The 23,174-nt window shown below is 35.3% G+C and overlaps 1 protein-coding gene across 11 annotated transcripts in view; it reads right to left on the bottom strand.

Moving 5' to 3' along the window:
- The window catches only part of PICALM (phosphatidylinositol binding clathrin assembly protein), a 94,193-nt gene extending 71,046 nt beyond the window's left edge, over nucleotides 1–23,147 (bottom strand). For 5 of the 11 annotated variants that reach the window (XM_010990490.3, XM_010990482.3, XM_010990450.3 and 2 more), the window contains exon 1: nucleotides 22,740–22,943. In XM_010990490.3, coding sequence (XP_010988792.1) covers nucleotides 22,740–22,869 — 130 coding nt within the window. In that variant the 5' untranslated portion in view covers nucleotides 22,870–22,943. Of the gene's footprint in view, nucleotides 1–22,739 lie in introns of all 11 variants that reach the window. The other 6 variants (XM_031460494.2, XM_031460493.2, XM_010990498.3 and 3 more) reach the window with 5 other exon arrangements.
- Between the last annotated feature and the right edge of the window lie 27 nt (nucleotides 23,148–23,174).

Consider the following 23,174-nt stretch of genomic DNA (forward strand, 5'->3'; position numbering starts at 1 on the left):
AGGTGCTTATGGAGGCCACCAAATCAATTTTTTTAGAAGAGGAATAAAGAATGTAACAGATTTAGGAAGTGTTGAGTGCCTTCAGAAAACTTTAAAAACCAACAGAAGAGAAAGGATTGACTTCCTTTATATCGGTAGCAGAGGAAAGAAGTTGAACTAAAAAGGGAAAACCGAAGAGAAGAAAGAATTCAGATGGAGCAAGGTAAACAAAGCCAACCCTAAGGTACTCTACATTAATATTTGGCTGAAATTTAGCTTTTACATCACAGATGAACAAACCAAATTTGCGAAATTGTCTATACTTTAAAAGTGCAGAAGAAATTGTTTTAGTTCCTGGAATCATCATGTAGTTGCCCTAAAATTTTAATCACACACAAAGTATCTTTTTCAAATCAACTCTACTCTACTGTCTTAAAATTATTTATCGTTATTTATGCATTGACTCTTCACCAACAAACATAAAAATCTTACAATAAGAGCAGAAGAAACTTTAAGTCACGAAAACACTACACAGAAAAACATATACTCCTCAGAACTCACTGCCACTACCTTATTTTTCAAACGGAAGGGTTGGTTTTTCCCCCATTACCAAAATGTTTTAGCCTACCGTGTAAGCATTCCTAATATGAGAAAGTCTGAAAACCTACTAGAGCTTCTCCTTGGTATTGTGTTGTACTGTGCATTCCAACCACTAGATGGCAGACTGTACAGAGAAACAGTAGGACTCTGGCAAGAACAGACATGGGTTCAAACTTAACTATAAACAAACTCCTTAATTTTGAGATTGTTTAGGATTCCAGGTGAGTTCCAAACCTAGACACTTTAGTCCCAAACCAGATTCCAAATAAGGATCTCAGGGGTGAGAGAATCATATTTTGGTAAGCACTATCAAAGCATTTGGTAAGCATTACTTCTGTGTTAATGTTTAACCTACCAGATAATGTAAGATGATAATAAAAAGTTACTTAGTCGAATAAAAACCACTTAATATGAGAATAAAAAAATTTATTTAAACGGAATAGGAAAACAAAATAAAAGCATTACAGTGCTCCAACATAAAAAATAACATGTCCATGGTATAAGCACAAGGTGTTCTCCTTCCCTTGTCTGAAGATTTGAAATTTCAGAATTACAATCCCACCTGTAGGAAAGAAAACATACTGAGTATGTATTAAATAATTTAAGAGTTAATGCGAAATTTATAAATTCTTTTTTGTATTACATTCTAAGAATTTATTAATAGTTCAACAGCCCAATTAAGGAGATACAACCAGGATTCTCAAAAAACAACCTAACACTGGATCAGAAATATACAAAACCTGATTTCCTAAGCCAAATAAAAGGTTAACTAATAATACAGTATGAGTACTGTACTTACCTCCACCAATGCTGTAAGCCAGAACAGTCCGGGGGATGCAGAAAAAAACGGAAAGAGTTCTTTCATTCCACCAACACCAGGAAAAAGGAACCAAGGCTTGAGAGACTCTGAATGCAAATGAATTCTCTAAAGGAGAAAAATTTATGTGAAGAGGTTCAAAAAACTGGGACTAAGTCTGGAAAAAAGTATGTTATTAGCAGGGGATGATCAAGTGTCCTGGTTTTTCTGGACCAGTCCCGGTTTACACCTATTGTCCCAGTGTCCCATTCAGATAGCATATACTTTCACTCTCAAAAGTGACCCAGTTTGGAATATAAATTATATGTCACCCTAGTTATAAGTGACCTAATAAAAGTCTACATGTAGCTAAGGAATTAATACACTACCACCATCTACTTCCAGTGTATTTGCATTTTTCTATAAGGGCTACATTCTGATTCTTCCCCAGCCTTCCTAAAATACAAACATGCTTTCATTCTACTTTGTCCTCTCATCTTCAACAAAAACTTCTATGCAAATAATTTTCAAATTTCTTCTCTGAAAATCAATCTACGGTATCCTGGAGAGTTAGAGATACTAGAAAGTTTCACCTCTATGTCCAAAAATATCTCATGCTTAAAAAACAACATCAAAATCTCAACTGCAACCTAACTTTCCCACCATTTTGTTTTAAGCAATCTACGTAAAACTAGAGGCTTTGCAAACTATTCCCTTTAAAACAGATTCAGGAATCTTTTGTTTCCTTTTATCTCCTACGAAGTGGGAGTTTACACATGTTGATATGATGGTATAAATGTCTGTATATTTATAGATGAAACAAAAGTCCATTTCTCCACTCTAAGATCTAGAGAGAAGAGAGAAGAGGCAAAAAGTCTTTCCCATAGCTAGGTTAATGTTATTCAGTAACAGTCAAGCCCATGTCTAAAAAGTAGGAATACAAAAGAATTTTCATGGTTTCTTTCAAGAATTTAAGTCTGCCTAGACAGAATAATGAATTGCAGTTAGCCTCTGTGCCAGAGTCTACCTCACCCAGAAAACACAAGTTTCGTGTCCCCAGTGCAATTAAAACAATAGAATCTTTATAATCCATTCTCCTACAACTTTGCAAACCTCAGAAACCCTATTTATTCTTCAATATTCACTGCATACTATAATATGCCAAATAGTCTTAGGAGTTAGAAATATACAATAGTGGACAAAGTCCCTGCTATCATGAAGATTATATACTAGGAGGAGAGACAATCAATAAACAAATGAACAAATACATGTCAGAGGGTGAAAAGTGCTAAGGATTTCTCAGCCCTTAAGAAGGATGGGGCATGTGCTTGGAGAAGGCTGCTATTTATACACGATAATCAGGAGTCTTGGATAAAGAGACTTTTGAAAATTATAGTAACAACGATAGTGTGTCACCAGTGGCCTGGAGGACTACAGAACTGACTACTATGATCAATTACCATCTTCCACATAATTAAGTTATATGATTCACTTTACATTTAAAAGTCATATATGTCTGCTTTATCTTTGCCAAACCAAAGACATGCTGAACAATAGTAATCTTCTCTAGTTGATTCTGCAAAGCCTCTAGTTGTACATAGACAGTTAAGTAGAGACTGTGGGAATCTCATTTATTCATGCACATACTTCACAATTAAAGCAGCATGTTCACCTTCAGTGAGTCAAAATGGCACTAACCATTTACTACAGTTCATGAAGTGCCACACATGTGGCAAGTAGGCATCAGAAGCCTACTCTAAGACAGTGGGTAACAAGTAAAAGCCATTTCTGAAAAATCTTTTTTCAACTGCTATAAACAGTAATGACAGATACAGCCAAAAACAGCACCAAATAATAACCCAGCTACATGGCTTTAAGTTTTGAAATAATGCTCTATAAGTGGAAAATGTGAGCAATTAATACATTACTAATAAATCACCACAAAATAAAGCCAAAGTATTTTTCCTAGTAAGTTTAGCCTTTAAGTTTCTACAAGAAACAATAATCACTAGGAGTACTTCAGCCAAAAAAATTCCATTCTCATACATTTCATAATCATATAACTGATCTTATAAGATTCACTATAACCCTAGTTTGCCTATTTATCAGCATTTAAAAAAAAATAAAGTCCAGAAAATTTCACCCCCTCACAAATGACTTTCTTAAAAAGGCAGAGTATCTTGAGATAAAAATCTGCTTTAAAAGCTGCCAAAATTGAAGATGTTACTTTTTTCACTTAAAAATTCCATGTAAATTATGCTTCAATAATATTAAAGTGGAAAAAAAAAGCTACCAGTTTGAATTTAAAAGTCCCAGCTTTGGCCATCAAAAAGTGTTCTGTTGACCTGAAAACAACACACTTTTTCAGAACTATGCAGGAGGATAGGAAACTTGTTATGTTTATTTAAATTTCAAAATAAAGTTATATGATTCATTTTACATTTAAAAGTCATCAATCTAACCATATTACAGCAAAAATTTAAGAAGACAGTGTTTTAAAGATTACTCTTCTATTAAAAGTTGACATGATGACAACTTATTCTGCACACCATACAGTTAATTATGGATTTATTTTCCTTAAGTATAGGCTTTAAGTATTTCTCAATACAAGGCATCCTGATAAACAGACCTCTGCTGCTAGAGAATTTACAAAGTGAATTTAACACAACATATATTGTACATGACACTTACAGTGGGTTTTTATTTAGTTCTTCTGCTTCTATGTACCAACTAAAACATGATAATAAAAGACTACAAATAAAAATAGCTATTCATGCAAGCATCTATATTTAGGCAGATAGATAATATCATGTATAACTTCAAAATCCACATTCTGTCTGTGGATTGATATCTGAAGAGTTCCTCAAATTTGAGAGAATGTATCTTTCTTTTGGTTTGTTATGAGAAGGTAAATATAAATCTTAAATGGTCTAGACAAGTAGCAGAGAAAACTTAACCATCTTTCTCCCTTCAGTTTACAATACCAAACTTGCACCAATTTCCCTTTTGCTGCGATGACAAAGGCTCCCCAAATCAGCCTTCTACCCAACTAAAATGCTACTACTTTGAACACTACTACTTTTAGGGTATGATCCTTGCCTAAACTTGACAAATATTGGAAATATTAACTAGCTTTCTCTTTCACTGGTATATTGGATACCTTCCAGAATGACTGGGATTGGCAGGTGAGGAGAAGGGGTGTCTGTTTTTAGTTCTTTCTATTCCTTTAAAGTTCATTTCTATTAGAGCTCTTCTCTGACTCACACTTTTGGGATAGTCTATCCTAAATGCTGTTCATTCCCAATCTGCTTCGAACAGTAATGATGAGGATGCTAATTCCACCATCACCAAAATTCTGCTCTAGGCTCTCCTTCCAACACTTCCATGCATGGCCCCAACCATTTCCATGTTACTTTATCCTGTTAGTACAGTGCTAGTACATCAGAATGAGCAAAGGATCTAGGATCAAATTCCAGATATACTGTTTATCATTAAGACTTCAGGCATGTTAATTAGCCACTCAGTTTCAACTTCTCCATTTTAAAAATAAGAGTATTAGTAATTAATTTTCAAAACAATATACTGTAAAACAACATATTTAGAGTACCTCATAAGCTTTAAAGCATCATTAAATATTAGATATCATTAGTTTTACTTAGATTCATTTTTTTAAAGTGAAATACAGTCAGTTTACAATGTGTCAAGTTCTGGTGTACAGCATAATGTTTCAGTCATACATATACATACACATATTTGTTTTCATATTCTTTTTCATTATAGGTTACTACAGTGTATTGAATATAGGCCCCTGTGCTGTACAGTATAAATCTGTTGTTTATTTTATATTAGTTTCATATTTTATTGGTGAATTTTTCCTCATTTTTGTAGACTATTCCTCCATTGCTTTTCCAAAGTAATAATATGAAACCACCTCAAACTCAGTGACGTCTGCAAAACCTTCTTTAGAATGTTTATAAAACTCAACTTTTCACTGTAAAGTGTTAACCAGAGTTACTTGCGCTCAATCTTAAGAGTGGCAAAATCTTTAGAGATTTCGTCATACTTTACAACGAAGTTCTTTCATATCCTTAGTCTTTTGATTATTACAACAGCCTGGTGACAAGGCAAGGGATGCTCTATTACCTCCACTGTAAAGATTTAAATACTTGCCTACCAAAAGTAACACAAACTAGTAGCTATGCCGGAATTAGATTCTTTAAAACAATAATCTTTCCACTAGAGGGATGGATGAAGATATACACATATTTTCTCTCAATTCTGTCTCTCTTCATTCTACATGGTCCAAGTCTTGTCATCACCTTCTCTTAATTATTCTAAAATTCACACATTTCTTTTTAGCCTTTACAAATCTAATTCCTAGTACAGGCAGTAATCACCTGTTGTCTGACATAGTAAATTCTGCTCATTGGCATCATCTTCATTCTGACCACAATGAACTGAAGTTGAGCGGGTGTAAGGAAGGAGCCATATTATTCAACCAAAGTTCACAAGGAACAGGTTTCAAGAGATTTGGCATCCCCATCTCCAAGTGCCTCAGAAACTGCAAGCCTTAATTTATAAGCAAGGTTTAAAAAGCCAAGAATATTACAAAACAAACTAAGTCAACTCACCAAATTTCAGGTGACTAGGGTTTACATTAAGTTACATGAGAGGAACACAAAGCAGTTTTCCAGTCATCTGCCCCAGAGATGTAATCATTCTCAATTCGAAGTAATAGAAGAGGTAAACTATGTTAAAAAGGGTCCCAAAAGCCATAATACCTTCTTGGTTGGTCACTGACTAAGTTAGGAAAACCTAACTCTGATGAAGACAAAGTCGAAGAAAAAGCACTTCTAAGTTAGGTCCACAAGACCTAAGATAGGAAGCAGCTTAGACTTCTCTCTTAAAAAGGTTTCCATGTCCTCATAGGAAGAAATGGTTTTCTCCCCGCAGTTTAATCAAGGAGCGTCTCAGCCTCCTGAGCTGCTTTATAAATATCTTTCTAACTTAGCTGCCAGCTGCAACTCTGTAACTAATTTTTTTTCTATAACTAATTTTTAACTAGGTACTTATGGTTGTTGTTTATTCCCACTCAGCTATGTTATGCAGTGTTTCTGGAATGTGCTACAGAAATCACCTGAAAACAATGCCTTGGTCCACTCCACATCACCAATTCAAAACAATATTTTGCAAGAATATGAAGAACAAAAATAAAGGAGGGTTTATACTGTACCAAGTCAAAAAATCTCATACTGAATGAATACCTAATACAAATTCCAAACCTGATAACTAATACATAATTACATAGCTCTGTGAAGAAAAGTTACAAAAGTTAATGTTGAGAAAAGAAAAATAAAAAAGGAAATATTGCCCGCTAAACCTTAACTTCTAAAACATTAAACAACTGGTTTTACTTCTAAAAAGAAATGTACAAATGAGAATAAGGATAATGTGGTTATAGCTTCCAGATCTGAAAACAGAAGACAACATAGATCATATAAAGAACAAACCAGATTTTCCCTCAAGTTTCATACCAAAAGATCAAATGCAGCTATCCTACAACCCTCTTGTATATGTGGTTCTTAAAAACAAGTTTATTGTAGAACAATCCATTAAATTTTCAAACTGGCCTTATAAACTGAAACTAGACCAAGTTCCCCACCACATCTCATCTTAAAGCTAAGAACTGCAATCAATGAAACATTTTGTTTTCTATTCACCTAACATAAATGCTACATGTTTCCAAAATGCTACCCCTCCTTTTCCAAATGTTACCTGAATACAGACAAACTCAGTAGTTAAAAAAGGCATCAACAAGTATTAAAACAAGTTTCCTAGGTATAATTTCATACTGTATACAACTAAAGATTATTCTAAACTATACCAATAAGTTGCTTTCACAAAAAGTAAAAAGATGGCCAAAGAGAAAGATAGCTCACACTGTATTTGACAACTTAACTCAAAACTACATGTACATGTACTTGCAAGTAAAAGGAACTCTTCTTTTTTTGCTCTTCTCTTAATGGTTGTCCTAAGTACACAAAAGGTTGCAAGCCAAAAATGAGTAAGCAGCTATAGTCAGAAAAGCCGATGCAGTACTGGCCTGTTGCAAATTCTAGCATTAATAAGCAGATATACACAACCTCCATCCACGATACATGTCTATAGTATACATATACTTCAAGAAACATAGTCCTTCTAACAAGCAAATATGAAGGATCTTTGAGACAATAATAATGAATAATGCTTAGCTTTCTGTGGTTCTATGAAATTAAAATAAGGGATAAAAGTAGGTTTGAGCCCTTAATTCACAAATTCATCACTTAACAAAATAATTTTAAATTACTGTGCAAATGAACACACGGTGATGAATTCATTAGTGATGCTCCATTATACACCCTCAACTGATCACCCATTATAACCAAAAGCCAACAAAAGCAAGACATTAGCCAGTATAGATCATTTAGTCTGTGGCAACAGTTAAGGGACCATCACTATCACCCTTTTTCAGGTATCAAATTTATAATCCTAGCATGAACACTATGAACTTACCAAGTGAACTAACTAGCGAAAGATCAAAATGATATCTGAATATTTTCAATTAAGATTCATTCTGTCCAAGAATTTCATATTTAAAAACAGAACAACAAAAAAACTTGACTAAATAGTTCATTATTAGCCTAGTGTATTAAATCCATTATCTTCATCAAAGATTTATTAAATAGTTACTAATACACTATTATACACCAGGCATTATATTCTGGGTATTGGGGATACCAAGATGAATGAAGCAGAGTCCCTGTTTTCAGGAGAAATAAACATGTACGGGATGCTATGAGAGTTAGAAACAATCACCACCACCAAAAAAGAAAATGCCTCTGCAGAGGGACAGAGGAGCAACTTGATTACAACTGCTGTCCCCTGCTTGCCAGATATGGCTCATCTGACCAACTGGGGGGGGGGGGGGGGAGAAGGAGAAGGGTCCTGTTCTCCCTTTCATATTTTCTCATGAAATAAAGACATCCAACCCCAAAATACATGCCCAAGAGGGCAAACCAGAATGGAAGATAAGCATCCTGTGGTCAGCCTGGCCGACCAAAATGGAAAATTCAGAAAAGCAAGCATCTGAAACATGGCTCCTTTATTGTCAAGAATTATATTTTGTAAAATTCACACATTTTTAATAAAGACAGAAGAAAATTCACTTTTTGTTGGCCATTTTTCTCCTAAAACAAAATCACAGAAAATAGTGAAGCCCCTCCCTCCCAATGACAGTAAGATACACAAGTTAAAACTATTTTTCAAGTAAAGATGATATAGTGGTAGGTGGGACACTCTAATTAATGGAGAATGAAGCAAAAGCTCAGACAGATCTCCCTAACCTTAGTTTCCAAAGTACCACACCAAGAACAAAAAAGCTAAAGGGGCACAAATATAGCATTTTAGGATAGCAGAGCAGGGAGGTAATTTAGAAAACAAGCAACTGAAGCAAGTAAGGGATTTTCCTAAAGTCATATGGAGCTGGGGCCAGCACACCACATTCCAGTTCAGGGCTTATTCTTCTTAAAGCATAAGAAGTACAAGAAGTTGCTGTTTCCAAATGTAATCTTACATATTTACAGAAATTATATTTCTCAAAGAAAGGCATTCTCCTAACTCTATCCCATTCCCTAAAAGTTCTCTGTGAGCTAAAAGATTCCCCAGATTGCCTGACTTCCACTCAAGGTTCTTCATCACCATTTAAGTATTAAATTTATTCTCTATTCTGTCCTTTTATTAGTAATGTTCCACTTTATGTACCTATACAAGAGAGCTAATAAGACTATCCAATAAAGTTTTTTATAAAGATCAACTGCATTAATACACATCAAGTGCTTAAGACAGAAAGAATTCTTTTATTATCCCCATCATGCAGGTTATGTCCTAAACTAAACTGATTTTATCAGATTTTGTTAATGCTGAAGACTGAAGTTTCCTTAAACTTTTACAAAATCTCTATCTTCCAACCAAAACTAGGAATATGTTATTACTCTTTAGAGAGCATTTTCAGTAATTCATTCCTGTGCAATCTACAGACTCAGAAATCCCCAAAACTTTAGATATTGGCACTATTAATGCAGTCTATAATAACTGAGTTAAATTAAAAATCTAGAAGCAGTAAAATCTCATTCTTGGCTTCAAAATCAGCGAAACTTTTTGCCTTCTTTATTTTAAAACTGGTAGTAGAAAACAGTACAACTTTGAAAATCAGCTCTAACTAGCTATAGTCCAACTTTACCTACAGAAGCCAAAAGCTATCAGGAAATATATCTGAAGGTCTTATGATTAAAATCCATACTCCCTCTACCATATCACCTCAGATAATTGCTCCAACTATATTTCTCCTTACACCCACCCTATCCTTCCTCTGGTCTCAAAGCATGCCATTTATCCTCTACAGTTAAACAGATTCCTTTGTTTCCCAAACACAGTTTCAGCTTTCCTACCTACAAATATTTGCTCATGCTCTTTCCTCCATTTGAAATGCCTACTGCTCCTCACTGATTATCATTTAAGGTCCACTTCTCCCCCTCATCAAAAGCAATTATCTTACTCTCCCTCTAATTTTTAATATTTGTTCTGTGCTTATCTCACACTGCCTGGTAATATAGCTATCTGTGTATGTCATCTTCCTCACTAGACCAAGGACATGATCAGTGATCTCACTTTTAGATTTCTCCATAATCTCAACACAGTAATTTGGATATAGAGTAGATACTCAATGCACACTTGCTAATGAGTATACTAATTTCCCCTAGACAAAGTCTTGTTCAGTAAAAATGAGGCTTTAAAAACCTAAAGAAACTGAAAGTTAATGTATCCTTTGTATATTAAATGATTCCAATTGTTAAATCACATAAATCAAACATGCCCCTAAGCATCTTATCAAACTTCTCCTTTTCATACTGACCATCGTCAGATGATAAGATGGTTTGTGTTTAAGTTCATTCATAAATTTGGAACTCAACTCCACTAGCAGACAAGCCCACAAAAGCCATGAGATCAGTGTACCTTTATTTTATTTATTTGGCAACCCAAACCACCATGTATAACATTATTCAGACATCCAATTTCAGGTGCCAAAGCTCATCTAGCCCTATGCACAAACAGCAACAGGATTGTACATCCCTTCTTCCCATCCCTTTCAATAGCCCTACCACAAGTTACTAGGAAAAAGGAAAGAGCACTTCTCCAGTCCATAATGCTAGCATTTGAAGCTAGGAAAGCAGCCTGATAAAGGGGGGGAAGGGGATTCTCAAATGAGGATTTGGGGAGGAGGGCTCTCTGAAGAGACCAGATTTTATCAAGATAACTCTTGTCCCTACAAGACATTTAAGGGCTCTCTCTCCAACCTCACCTTCCCCCTACTCCAACGAACACTTCACATTCCACCCTACAGCACTACTTAAAGTTTACCCCAGGCACATCAAAATGCTGTGTCTTGCCTCTCTGTCACTGTATGTGCTAACCAACTTAGGAGGAATCCCTTTGTCCATGTGGCAAATCACTATCCAGCCCTAAAACTCTTGTTATCTCCTCTATGAAGCTGTAGCTAACTCCTTCAAAATTAATTACTCCAGCCCCTACACTTTGATATTTTATGTAAAAAATACTATGCATGTATCTCAATGCATTACAATTATTTGTTTACACATCTTATCATTAGGTCTCATGTTCCTTTTGGGGTAACAATCAATTGTCATTCTTTTTTACATTCTTTTCTAGACCTTGATCACTTTCCCTTAGCAATCCGCTTAATGCTTCTAAATCAGGGGTTTTGCTGGCAAAGCTCAATGTTGAACAGAACTCAATCTCAGAATTTTCATCCCATACTCTTGCTCATAGAGCAAGCAAAAGAGTATAATAATTTCCTAGATAATTTTATTAAAATAACATGAAATTAAAAAGATTTGCTCTTATAATTCTCTTTCTCCACTCAGGTCTTCACGAAAAATAGTCACACAAGATAATAATCTCTTGGGTCTTTAGGTACACAAATGAATTAAGATTTATCTACATTTCACTTTCAAACAAATTAATTTATATTTCCATAGGCAATTCACTTCAGAATTCTAAGACCAGAAGATAAAGGGAATTGCTGAAGTAGGTAGTGGGAAGAAGCCAATCAAGGCTAACATCCATTTCATTGATGACAGTCTATTAAAGTCATATACTTCATTTCTATCTTTCTTTGCACTTTACATGTTTTGCCAGTCTTAAAACATACAGCATTAGCAAATAAGGTCTCTTAGCATTCTGCTATCAGGTGTGAACTATCACAGATAACATGAAGTCTAAAATCAAGGACTGCCTGGAATTCACTTACAACAATCATCCATTAGCAAATAATAATCAATATACTAAAAGAAATAAAGAAGAGCAGAAGAAACATTTGTTTGAAGTCCAATATGTCACGATTAGGTAAGTCCTGGAATAAATAATATTTTAGTGTATCAAACTGCCCTAATTTTACATAATCTAACTCTGGAAGCTTATTTCTTAACTTCCTCACATTTTCAACCAATAAATAATAAAAAATTTACTGCAACATGGAAACAGAAATAAGTTTAAACAAACAACTACTACTTATATCAAAGACTATTCTATTACCCTCACAGCAATCTTCCTCTTCCTTTATGGAACAAAGTCCTAAACACTGCTTGATAACACATTAAAAAAAAACCCATGAAAATCTCATCCCTCCTTCACTCTTTTCAGCAACTTTTTATTATAAACTTGCTAAACGCTCTATTTAGCACAGTAATGAAGACACACAAGGGTTCTCTGTAAACAATTATAATTATAGAAGCTATAAAGAATTATATTACATGAAAAATGTCATTATGGGGAAGTACAAAGATATTATAGAAACATACACAGTATTCTGGGTAGACAAAAATAACTGCTTATTGATACTAATGCAACTATGTATTATCTCTTCACACATTTAAACTATACTGAGAACCTAAAAAAAAAAAAAAGTTCAATGGATTCGAATAAGTGGTCCATCCAGTTGAAAGAATGTTTCATTCAAATGCTCCACAGTCAAGGAACTATATCAGTACTGGAGAATACCATCAAGAAAAGTATTTTCTCCCTCACTAATCTCTTTTTTCCACATTACACAGAAGTATTAGAGTTGGACCTCAGGTCAACCTCAAAATGGGAAAAACTCAAATATCCTTAACATTCCTTAATGCCACTCATGCCTCCACACACCATATATAAAAACTCAAAATTGATCAAACCTAAAAGTAAGAGCTAAAAACTATAAAAGTCTTAGGAGCAGCTGAGGTGTAAATCTGTGTAACCTTAGTTAGCCATTGGTTTCTTATGATATTATCCCAAAAGCACGAATAATCAAAGAAAAAACAGAAAAACTGAACTTCATGATTAAAAACTTTTGTGCATCAAAGGGCACTATCATCTCTAAAAAACTATGCTGTATATCTGAAACTAATACATTATTGTAAATCAAGTATATTTCAGTTAAAAAAAGGTGGGGGGGAGGGTACAGCTCAGTGGTAGAGCGCATGCTTGGCATGTACGAGGTTCAATCCCAAGTACCTCCATTAAAACAAATAAATCTGATTACCGCCCTCCAAAACAAAAACAGAAACAAAAACAAAAAAGATGGGGGAACCATTAAAAAAATGGAAAGATAAGACACAGTATGGGAAAAAACACATGCAAATCATATAAGGATCTAGTATTCAGAATAAGTTAAAAACTCTTCTAGCATTCCAAATATATAAAGAACCAAATTTAAAATGGGCAAAATAACTGAAAAGACATTTTTTTCAAAATGTAATGTTTCAGTATGTAAATGTTCAATAAGCTCAACATCATTAAAAATATACTCTACATCATTAGTCATTAGGGAAATGCTAACCCAAATCATGATATACCAGTTTAACTAGGATGACTAGAATAATAAAATTTTAAAAACCCCGAGGAAAACAAGTGTTGGCAAGAATGTGGAGAAATTGGAATCTTCATACATTGCTGTTGGGAATATAAAGTGGTGCAGCTGCTGTGGAAAACAGTCTGGTAATTCCTCAAAAAGTTATATGCATAATCCCGCAAGACCTGGCAATTCTCCTTGGTACATACCCAAGAGAAGTGATAACAAATGTTCATACAAACACTTGTATATGAAAATGTATAGCAATATTATTCTTAGTGGGTTTAAAGGGGTAAACAACACACATGTCCATCAATGGATGAATGGATAAACAAAATGTGGTATATCTATACAAGGGAATATTACTAGGTAATAAATAGAATGAAGTAGTTACATGCTACAACATAAATGAACCTTGAAAATATTACATTAAGTAAAAGAAGTCAGACATGAAAGGCCACATATTGTATGATTCCATTCATACAAAATGTCCAGAATAGGAAAATCTATAGACAGAAAATTATGTTACTGGTTGCCAGGGAATGAGGGGTGGAGAGACTGGGGAGTGACTGCTAACAGAGAGGTGGTTTCTTTTTGGAGTGGTAGAAAATGTTCTAGAATTAGATAGTGGTGATGGTTGTACACAACACTGTGAAGATATTTTATGTTATGTGAGCTACATCTCAATTTAAAAATTGCACACAAAAAAATCACTTTGCCTCACAATTTCTTTTTGCACATTAGCTTTGGATTAGTTAAATTAAAGTATTTCTTATCAGTCAATATCATGCATGAATCATTTCTGCAAGCAACTGTTTCAAATACAACAAGAAGGTCTGCAAATCCTCTCCAGTGTGAATACCACCCTATTCACTTTTTGGCATATACTTGAATTACAGTAAGATTTTTGCATATTAGATGTATTTAAAATACATTACATTAGTATTTCTCAAGCTTCTACAAGATAACCAATTCAATTACCAGCACATATAAATTTTAACATAAACACACACACACACACGACCCTTGTTCTCACAGCTTATAAGCACATGAAGAGACCTATAATCAGCAGAAATATGTACATTAAAATACAGCAACTGACTATACTCTATGAAGCCACTTGTAAAAAGTAGACCTATAATCTTTAGTGAGGGAAGAAGTTTGGGAAGCATGTCTAGCTTCCTCCACCATTACTTGGAAGAAGTGCCCCTTGAGTAAAATCAGGGCCCCTAGGAGGCTTTCAAATTTATGACTATAAATGCCAGCACCGGTTCAGAAATCACAGATGGAATTCTAAGCACTTGAAAAAAACTTTCAGCAATTCCCATCAGTCCCTGGCATCAACTGATAATCTAGATTTAGCAGTCCTACCATCATGGCCATCCCCACTACCACTACAACCCTTGCCTCATAACTCATAAGGCTTCATTCTAAAACAGTCATTTCTTTTCTTTTTAATTTTGACATTACATATTAAGTGTACTTTATCCTTTCTTACATTTAAAGTTAGGCTGCTGTATACTTATATTCTAAGGGCACCCTGCACATTGATTATAATGTTATCTGCACCTCCTGGAGTTGTATAAGGAAGCAGCTCTGACAAATATTTCAAATCTAATTCTGGTCTCTTGTTTGATTCTGAAAATTAATTTCTACTTTTAAGAACACATCCTCAAAAATATGCATTTTAATATATTAGTTTTCAAACTGAGTAGCTGTAACCAAAACACTATTGTTCCTTTGCTATAACAATACTTTGGAAACACCACATAATATCTAAACAAAACTAAACCTCAATGCTCCATAGGTTCCATGAAACACAAAGTAATTTGTTATTTTTTTTATCAATGCTACTGATTGACTTTACATATAATTTTTAACCATTTTTAATGGCCATAAAAACATTATCAAAATGTTCACTGGAATAGACCTCTACACTGTGTCCATACGATGTTCATGGAATAGCCTGAGCTGTGATGGAAGATTATGTGTAATCATTCAATACTTACTGGGTACCCAAAGAGTCACTGATTAGGTACTTGGAGATGAGATATAGAACAGTACAGAAAAGAATAGTTCCTATTCTACAGAGAAAACACACATGAACCCAAAATATATATAAAAGCATGACACTAACTACTGTTTAACCAAAATAATTATAAACTTTAAATGATGATAAAGTTGGAATAATAGAACCAGGAGAAGTTATTCGTAATGTCTTTATGAAAGACGTTACTTTAAATGTGAATGTTAACAAAAGCAAGTTATTTTAAATAATGTTTAAAAGGAAGGATGGATCTATACTGAAAGAGAGGTGAAGATATTTTGTGTCCAAAACATGGTATTTGCAAAAGTGGCTAAATAGTTTGGGGATCAAGAACTTAAATTGGCACAACTGGTACCTGATCTGTTTTGCTGAAAAGTAGTTTATATATGAAAAGAAAAAAAAATGAGAAAAAATAGATTGAGTCTCAGTTAATGATGGACTTTATCAAGGCCTTTTAGGAAAGATTAGATTATCAACTCTTTTTGCCCCCAATCAGTCTCCTTTCCAAGTCACATACAGCACATTCTTTCCAATTTACTTAACAATATGACATAATCAAAGGATTATGTCACATCTCTTGCTTAAAGCTCTACAATGATTGGGTCACTGTTATCCATAAATCAAATCCAAAGTTACTCTGAGAACTTAAAGGACCACTGAAGCCTAGTTTTTGAGTACCCTTTTATCCCTTCTTAATATAAACTCTTCCTTAGAGTTGTGTTTTTCTAGTTTCAGAACCTTTACAATCTTAAAAATGGAGGACTCCAAAGAGTTTTGTTCATGTAGTTTTTCTCTGTGATATTTACTGCATTAGAAATTATAACTGAGAAAATTTTAAACATTATTAATTCATTTAAAAATAAAACTCATCATATGCTGGCAATTTTCATTAAAAAAAAATTCCAAAGTCAAAATTTAAAACAGTAGCATTGTTTCACATTTTTTGCAAAAACTCTTTACTATCTGGCTTAACCGAAAACAGTTGGATTCTCACATCTGCTACTACGTTCAATTGGTTGCAGTATCACATAGCCTGTGGAAAACTCCACTGTACAATCACAGAAGAATGAAAATGGAAAAGGTAAATAATGTCTTAGCATACGAAAATAGTTTTGACCTCACAAACATGCTGAAAGGGTCTTGGGGATTCCCAGGAGTCCCAGAACCACACTTTAAGAAACACTGCCATGAATCAATAAATATGGTTTATTTAGTGCTTAGCAAGCATAGGGTCATAGGTTCAATCCCCAGTACCTCTGTTAAAAATAATCAAATAAATAAATAAACCTAATTACCTCCCCTCCCCTCCCCTCCAAAAGAAAGCACAGACCTGTTCTCCTCTTCCTGGTTATGAGACCTTGGGCAAATTACTAAACTTCTCAGTGCCTCAGTTTCCTCTTAGTAAAATGGTGATAATAAAATCTCTCACAAAGTTGTTGAAAGAAATAAACAAGTTAATAAATGTAAAGTGTTCAGTAATGTGAATGCCCAGCACAAAGTAAGCACAAATATTTGTTAATTATAAAATCAATCCAGGCACAAGCACAAAGAACACACCTAGCTGTGAATATCGCCACCACATTCTAATGTAATTTGAGAAATCCTTAATATTCTGATAACCTGGCAAATTACAACTTTGAAAATAATTTTTACTATAAAGGTTTAATTTCATCAAAATTCTCTTTTAAAGGACTATCACTAGCAAATTCTAACTGCCCACAAACTAGTCTCCATGAAAAGGACCATATACACAATGAATATACAAAACTCTAAAAGGTCAAATCCAAACATTTCAATTCTCTAGAGAAATATATAAAGCCATTTAACTGGGAACATACTGAGACGGAACACAAAGTAACGGAAATGCCACTTCAACCACCAGAAGAACAGGAAGAGCAAATATTAAGCCTTTACTTTGAAAATCTAACCCTACTTCTTCTTGGTAGGGCTCTAACCTCTTGCCAAGAAGCCTTTAAGTTTATTTTTCTTCTTTGATTTTAAGGGTGAAATCATGGAACTAAACACAACTAAGCACTTTGAAATTGAGGAAAACAGAACAGAAGAGACTTTCTATGCATTACAGTGAACTTTCACATTAAATATTCTGAGTAATAATCAGAGTTAAGATAAACAATTTTATTTAAAAAGTAAAGCAATTCGGATGATTAATTTGAATGACTTATTTTAAACAATGTATTTTTAAAACACCTAATTAAATATTTCATACAAGTGCTCTACAAATCAAGTGAGAGAAAAAGTCACTTCATAACGAAGTTTCACTTTTCTGCAGAAATTAAATTCTAAGACATCTTTGAAAATTATTCAGAAGCATTGCTACAAGGATAAAAAAAAAGACTAACGTCTAAATAGTATTTCTTAAAATAACAAGTCCACCAATGAAGCTTAATTATTTTATAAAGATATATTAGAATTGATTTGCTAATTACAAATAAGGTGGTTAACAAAATGGCTATATGTCAAATTCTCTTCAGTTTCTCTTTTAAAATACAACCTATTCAGAAACATAACTAAATATATCAAGGAGGAAAAAACTTAACATTTGTGAGTTCTACTGTATACCACTGGCATTTGACATAAGAAGTCAAATCTTATAATTATCACTTTGATGACTCAATTACCATTTTTTGTATTTCACAACAGAATAGGTCAAATAACCAAATGAAAATACAAACCGTATGGTTAATTCTTATGGGAAAGAACAGTAAGCCCATACATAACCATGAAATAATTGTCTCTTTAAAACAAGACCCATTTGTAAAGCCCCAGTTACCTATTTCTAAACAAGAGCCATTTAGGGGCAGATCTTCTACTTATTATCTTCCTCACATGCACCTTCTGGCAAATCAGATCCCAGTTACCAGGCCCCTTTTTGACAACATGCAAACTAAGCACTCATTGGATAGCATTAACTAAGATGTTAAAAATCAATAATTTGTAAAAAGTGCTGCTATGAGCATCGGGATGCATGCATCTTTTCAAATTGGAGTTTCCTCCAGATATATGTTCAGGAGTAGGATTGCTGGATAATACGGTAAATCTATTTTTAGTTTTTTAAGGAATGTCCATACTGTTTTCCATAGCAGCTGCACCAAATGACATTCTCACCAACAGTGTAGGAGGTTCCCTTTTATCCATACCCTCTCCAGCATTTATCAGTTGTGCACTTTTTACTGATGGCCATTCTGACTGGTGTGAGGTGATACCTCACTGTAGTTTTGATTTGCGTTTCTCTGATAATTAGTGATACCGAGCAGCCTAAATGTCCATGAACAGATGACTGAAGAAATTAGGGTGTGTATACACACACACAATGGAATACCACTCAGCCATAAAAAAGAATGAAATAATGCCATTTGCAGCACCATGGATGGACCTAGAAATTATCATACTAAGTAAAGAAAGTCAGACAAATGTCATGGTAGCACTTCCATGTGGAACCAAAAAAAATGACACAAATGAACTTATTTACAAAGCAGAGACTCACAGACATAAAAAAATAAACTAATGGTTACCAAAGGAGAAAGGGAGGAGGGATAAATTAGGAGTCTGGGAGTAGCAGATACAAACTACTACGTACAAAATAGAGAAACAAGGTCCTATTGTTAGCACAGGGAACTATATTCAAAAGCTTGTAATAACCTATTATAAAAAGAATCTGAAAAAGAATATATATGTGTATAACTGAATCACTATGTTGTACACCAGAAACATTAACACTGTAAATCAACTATACTTCAATTTGAAAAAATCAATAATTCATTTAAAAAGATAATTATTTCAGGTACATTTCAGTGTTCTATATATATTTTCAATTGTCACACAAATCACTAACCCAAATACAAATTCCATCATCCACATATTCAAAACATTCACAAATTCTTACTTAAAAAAAAAATGTTGCCACAATTAAAATTAGGCAGTCTAGATCCAGTACACAACACACAAATACCCACACTCTATCCACGTTAGAAATATGCTTATAATGGATGCTTAATAAGAACATGATTTTGATTTTGTTGTACAGAATGTAGGGCAGATGGTGGGTGGAATGAAGTATCCCGGGAAATTAACTGGGAAAAATGCGGATAAAAAAGTGAAGACATTAGAGACATTAACATATTACATTTCAGTGAAACATGTCACAACATAAATGCCCAAGGACAGTAAGTTAAACAAGTACAGAAAAAAGGAAAATATTCTTGTCAAAAAAACAAGAGTAAAGGTTGTGAAATCAGGTAAGAATGTTTTTAAATTAAGAATTTATAAATTTTAAAACTGAGTTATGTCTATACTGTAATTATTAATGTTTTAAGCATTCTCTGACCTCTTTAAATGGAGTTAGAGACTATTTTCTATGCATATGACGTTACTCTCCCATAGCTATGAGAGAGGATTACATTAGATAATGGTTAAGTGCCTGGCAAATTGAAGTCCTTCAAATACAAGGGCTGCTATTCTTCCATCTTTATTATGGCCATTAGACATCTGGATTTAAATGCAAATCATGTTTATTTTTACAAATATGTTTCAAGTTTGACAACTCTTTTCACACTAGGGACACTAGTTAACATTATTATCTACTGACACCTATAAGCAAAGCAAAAGCTTTCTTAAACAAGTATACACTGTAGTATGAATTAAGCAATAATTCATGGGTTAACAATAATCATTTCCTAATATGGAAAGACCTTGGTGAAGTACACAGAAATCACCTCTACACTCTAAAGGCTTATAGGAAAAAAAAAAACAGTACTAAGCATATTTTTCTGTTAAATACTAACATTTAAAAAATGAAATCATTTTCATTAGCCTCAACTAATTAGTCAACAGTTTTTTAAGACATTAAAAGATGCAACAGAACTAAGCATTCACTAGAAAGAAAAATTTCTAAAAGAGGAAAAATTATCTCTACATTAAAGCCTTAAGAGTTCACGGTGTCAAGAACCAGAACTGTTTGTGAAAGCCTTTTCAATTTCCTCAAAGTATGTCAAAGTGTGTGGGGGAAGAAGGTGTTTAGAAAAACCACCCATTGGTCAAACTTAAATTTATGTCATTAATGGAACTGGTTACAAGGATATTTTAAATAATACAGCGAAAATGGTATCACTGTATTTAAAAAAACTTCATTTAAATGAAATAGAGTAGTGGCTCCTTATTTATACAGATTTTTTTTTAAAATTACCAGAAATATTCAAGTTCTAAAGAATAGGGAATTCATAAACACAGCAGTGGAAAATAAAAAGAACTACAAATGTGAGATTATCCATACCAAACCTAATCCCAGTTCGTATCTCCAGTAGCTTCCATTACAAGAGAAAAGGCCAACATTTAGAAACCACAATCAAGTACCACTCTCCTAAACGTACCTAGCCTATTTTCTGACCTTTCCCACAATGTGTTAGAAGAACTGCAACTAAGACAAAAACCTTTAAAAAGGACTTTTAAAAGCGCTATTCATTCTTGCTATAATTTATCATTTAAACTGAGAGAAGAGGATAACAGTTCACAAAGTCACAAGTAGTCTCTTCACTCACCCCTCAACACCAAAAACAAACAAAAATCAACCTCACAAAAGAATTAACAGTGTTAGGGCAAACCATAGATTATGTAGAGCAAGCCAAGTAGTCATCCGAAGAGAAGTAAACAGTAGAAATGTCTACTCCAAATATCAGATAATCAAAAAAGCACTTAATGTATTTTAAAGAATTTCCATTTATTAAAGTGTCATCATTTAAATATATTCTGTATTCTCTAAACAGTCAAGGATTGATATTTAATAAGCAGCCTGTATGATCCGCACATCTGAGAGAAGAACCAAGCAGCAATGATGTTTTTTTTAAACTTTTCCACAAGGAAGGAGTAAGTCACAATGAATAATGGGTTTGTCTGTAGCAATAACTTGTTCTAACAGTACTTCATGAGCAAAGTATCTTGGAAGAATTCACATTTTGTACATTTTTTTTTAAAACTGCAAACCTTACGGCCAACATCCAAAGAAGAAATCAAAACAGGACTCCCATCAGTGAATTCCCTTTCAGGACATGCTCACTCTTGCTTCAAACAGTAAAGCAAAGTAACTTTCATGTAGGATGAAAGTCAGTCAGGCTATGTGTCCAACAGCCATTTAAAAAAGGAATTTATTACTATGCCTATGTCCCTCTGTTTCCCTGAAAAGTTTCAGGTCAAAGCTCCATTGAGTCAAAGCTTGAGTAATCCACTGAGCTTTGTACCTTGAGGTAAAGGAGTGGAATGAAAAAGGAGACTATTACAGGTGGCTTCCAGGTTTGGAAAAAGTTGGGAGGAGTTAGCTCCAGGAATTGTATATAAGTTAGTGAATGGTGTAATATGCCATGTAAGAAAAGCTAGTCCCCCCAAAGACAACCAGCACAAATTAAAACGGAGTCCAAACTCAAGCATCATCAAATATCTTTTCACCAGTTTTTTTAAATGTATTTTATTTGTAGGTTTGATTAATCCATTTTGAATTCCAATAGTCTACGCTTCGCTCAAGCTTCTAAATTCAAACCTCCAGGTTTAACAGTTCTAGGAACTGATACCAAAATTAGCAAACCTTTCTCCATATCCCTATGAGAAAAAAAGCCGGGGGTCGGGGGGCCTGACATTCACAACTTACTTCCGTCAAAAGCGTGGAAATACAATCAAATTCCACTAGAGGCGACTAAAAATCCCAACGTTCCACAAAGCTTTCCCTAAACCAACGAAAGCTTTACTTTCGCTCCCACGAAAAAAGTAGTCTGGGGTAAAAGTCGGGTATTGAGTACGATATTTAATATGAGATGAAGGAACTTAACTGAAACTACAGAGGCAAAGAAAGGTAACTCAAGCGGGGGAGGAAAGGTGGAGGAGAAACCTGGGAAGGGAAGGGGCAGAGGAGAAACAGGGATCCCGGTCCACCGAACCCGGCGTTTGCGGAAACCCGAAGAACGCTAATGGGGAAACAATAGGGCGGTGAGACCGGGAGCAAGCGGGGAGACGTTCAGGAGAGGGCGGCTAGGCAGCCCGGGACGCATGGGATGAAAGAGCAGAAGGCTGCAGTAGATAGAGGCCGGGACGTGAGGAGCTAGGTGGAGAGGCAAGTTGGTCGGGTGTGATGGGGTATCGCGGCGCACCGGGCAGGGCAGCGAGGGTCCCCTAGGAGCCTGGAGGGGAGTGGCTTGTCAGGGATTTTCAGACAGGGAACGGAAGCCGTGAAGGCAGGTGTGATGGAAGCAAAAAGAACACAGCTCGGACGAACACAGGACCCGCCGTGCCAGATAAGACGCAGAGAGGGAAGAGCTAGCTGAAGGGGAGGAAGGATTCGGGTCGCGGGGGCCGCGATCGGCTTCACTCACAGTCCAGGTGCTTTTTCTTGGGCCCCATGATCTCGTGGGTCGTGGCCTTGCATACTGTCTTGGATACGGCGGAGCCGGTGACACTGTGCTGGGCGGCGGTGATTCGGTCCGTCAAGCTCTGGCCGGACATCGCTGCGGCTCCTCCGCCACCCCTTCCGCTCGGCAGCCGGCGGGGACTGGTACCCCCAAGCGCCGGAGGACCCCCACCCCCCCCCGCCGCACCCCCTACCCCCACCGGCTCCTTCTCCGCCTGCCGGCCTGGGGCGGGGCTCAGGGCCGCTCGCTGCCACCCAGCCCGGAAAGAACCGGCTCTTGTCACCCGCGGGGTCAGGCACGGTGTCGGGCACTCCCCGGCCCCCGCCTCAGCTCAGCCCACCCCTTCCCTGGTCAGCTGGAGCCGGGCAGGGTAAGAGGGACAGGCAGCTGCAGGAAAAT

This window comes from Camelus dromedarius, chromosome 12, assembly GCF_036321535.1.
Source record: "Camelus dromedarius isolate mCamDro1 chromosome 12, mCamDro1.pat, whole genome shotgun sequence".
NCBI classification, from domain to species: Eukaryota; Metazoa; Chordata; class Mammalia; order Artiodactyla; family Camelidae; genus Camelus; species Camelus dromedarius.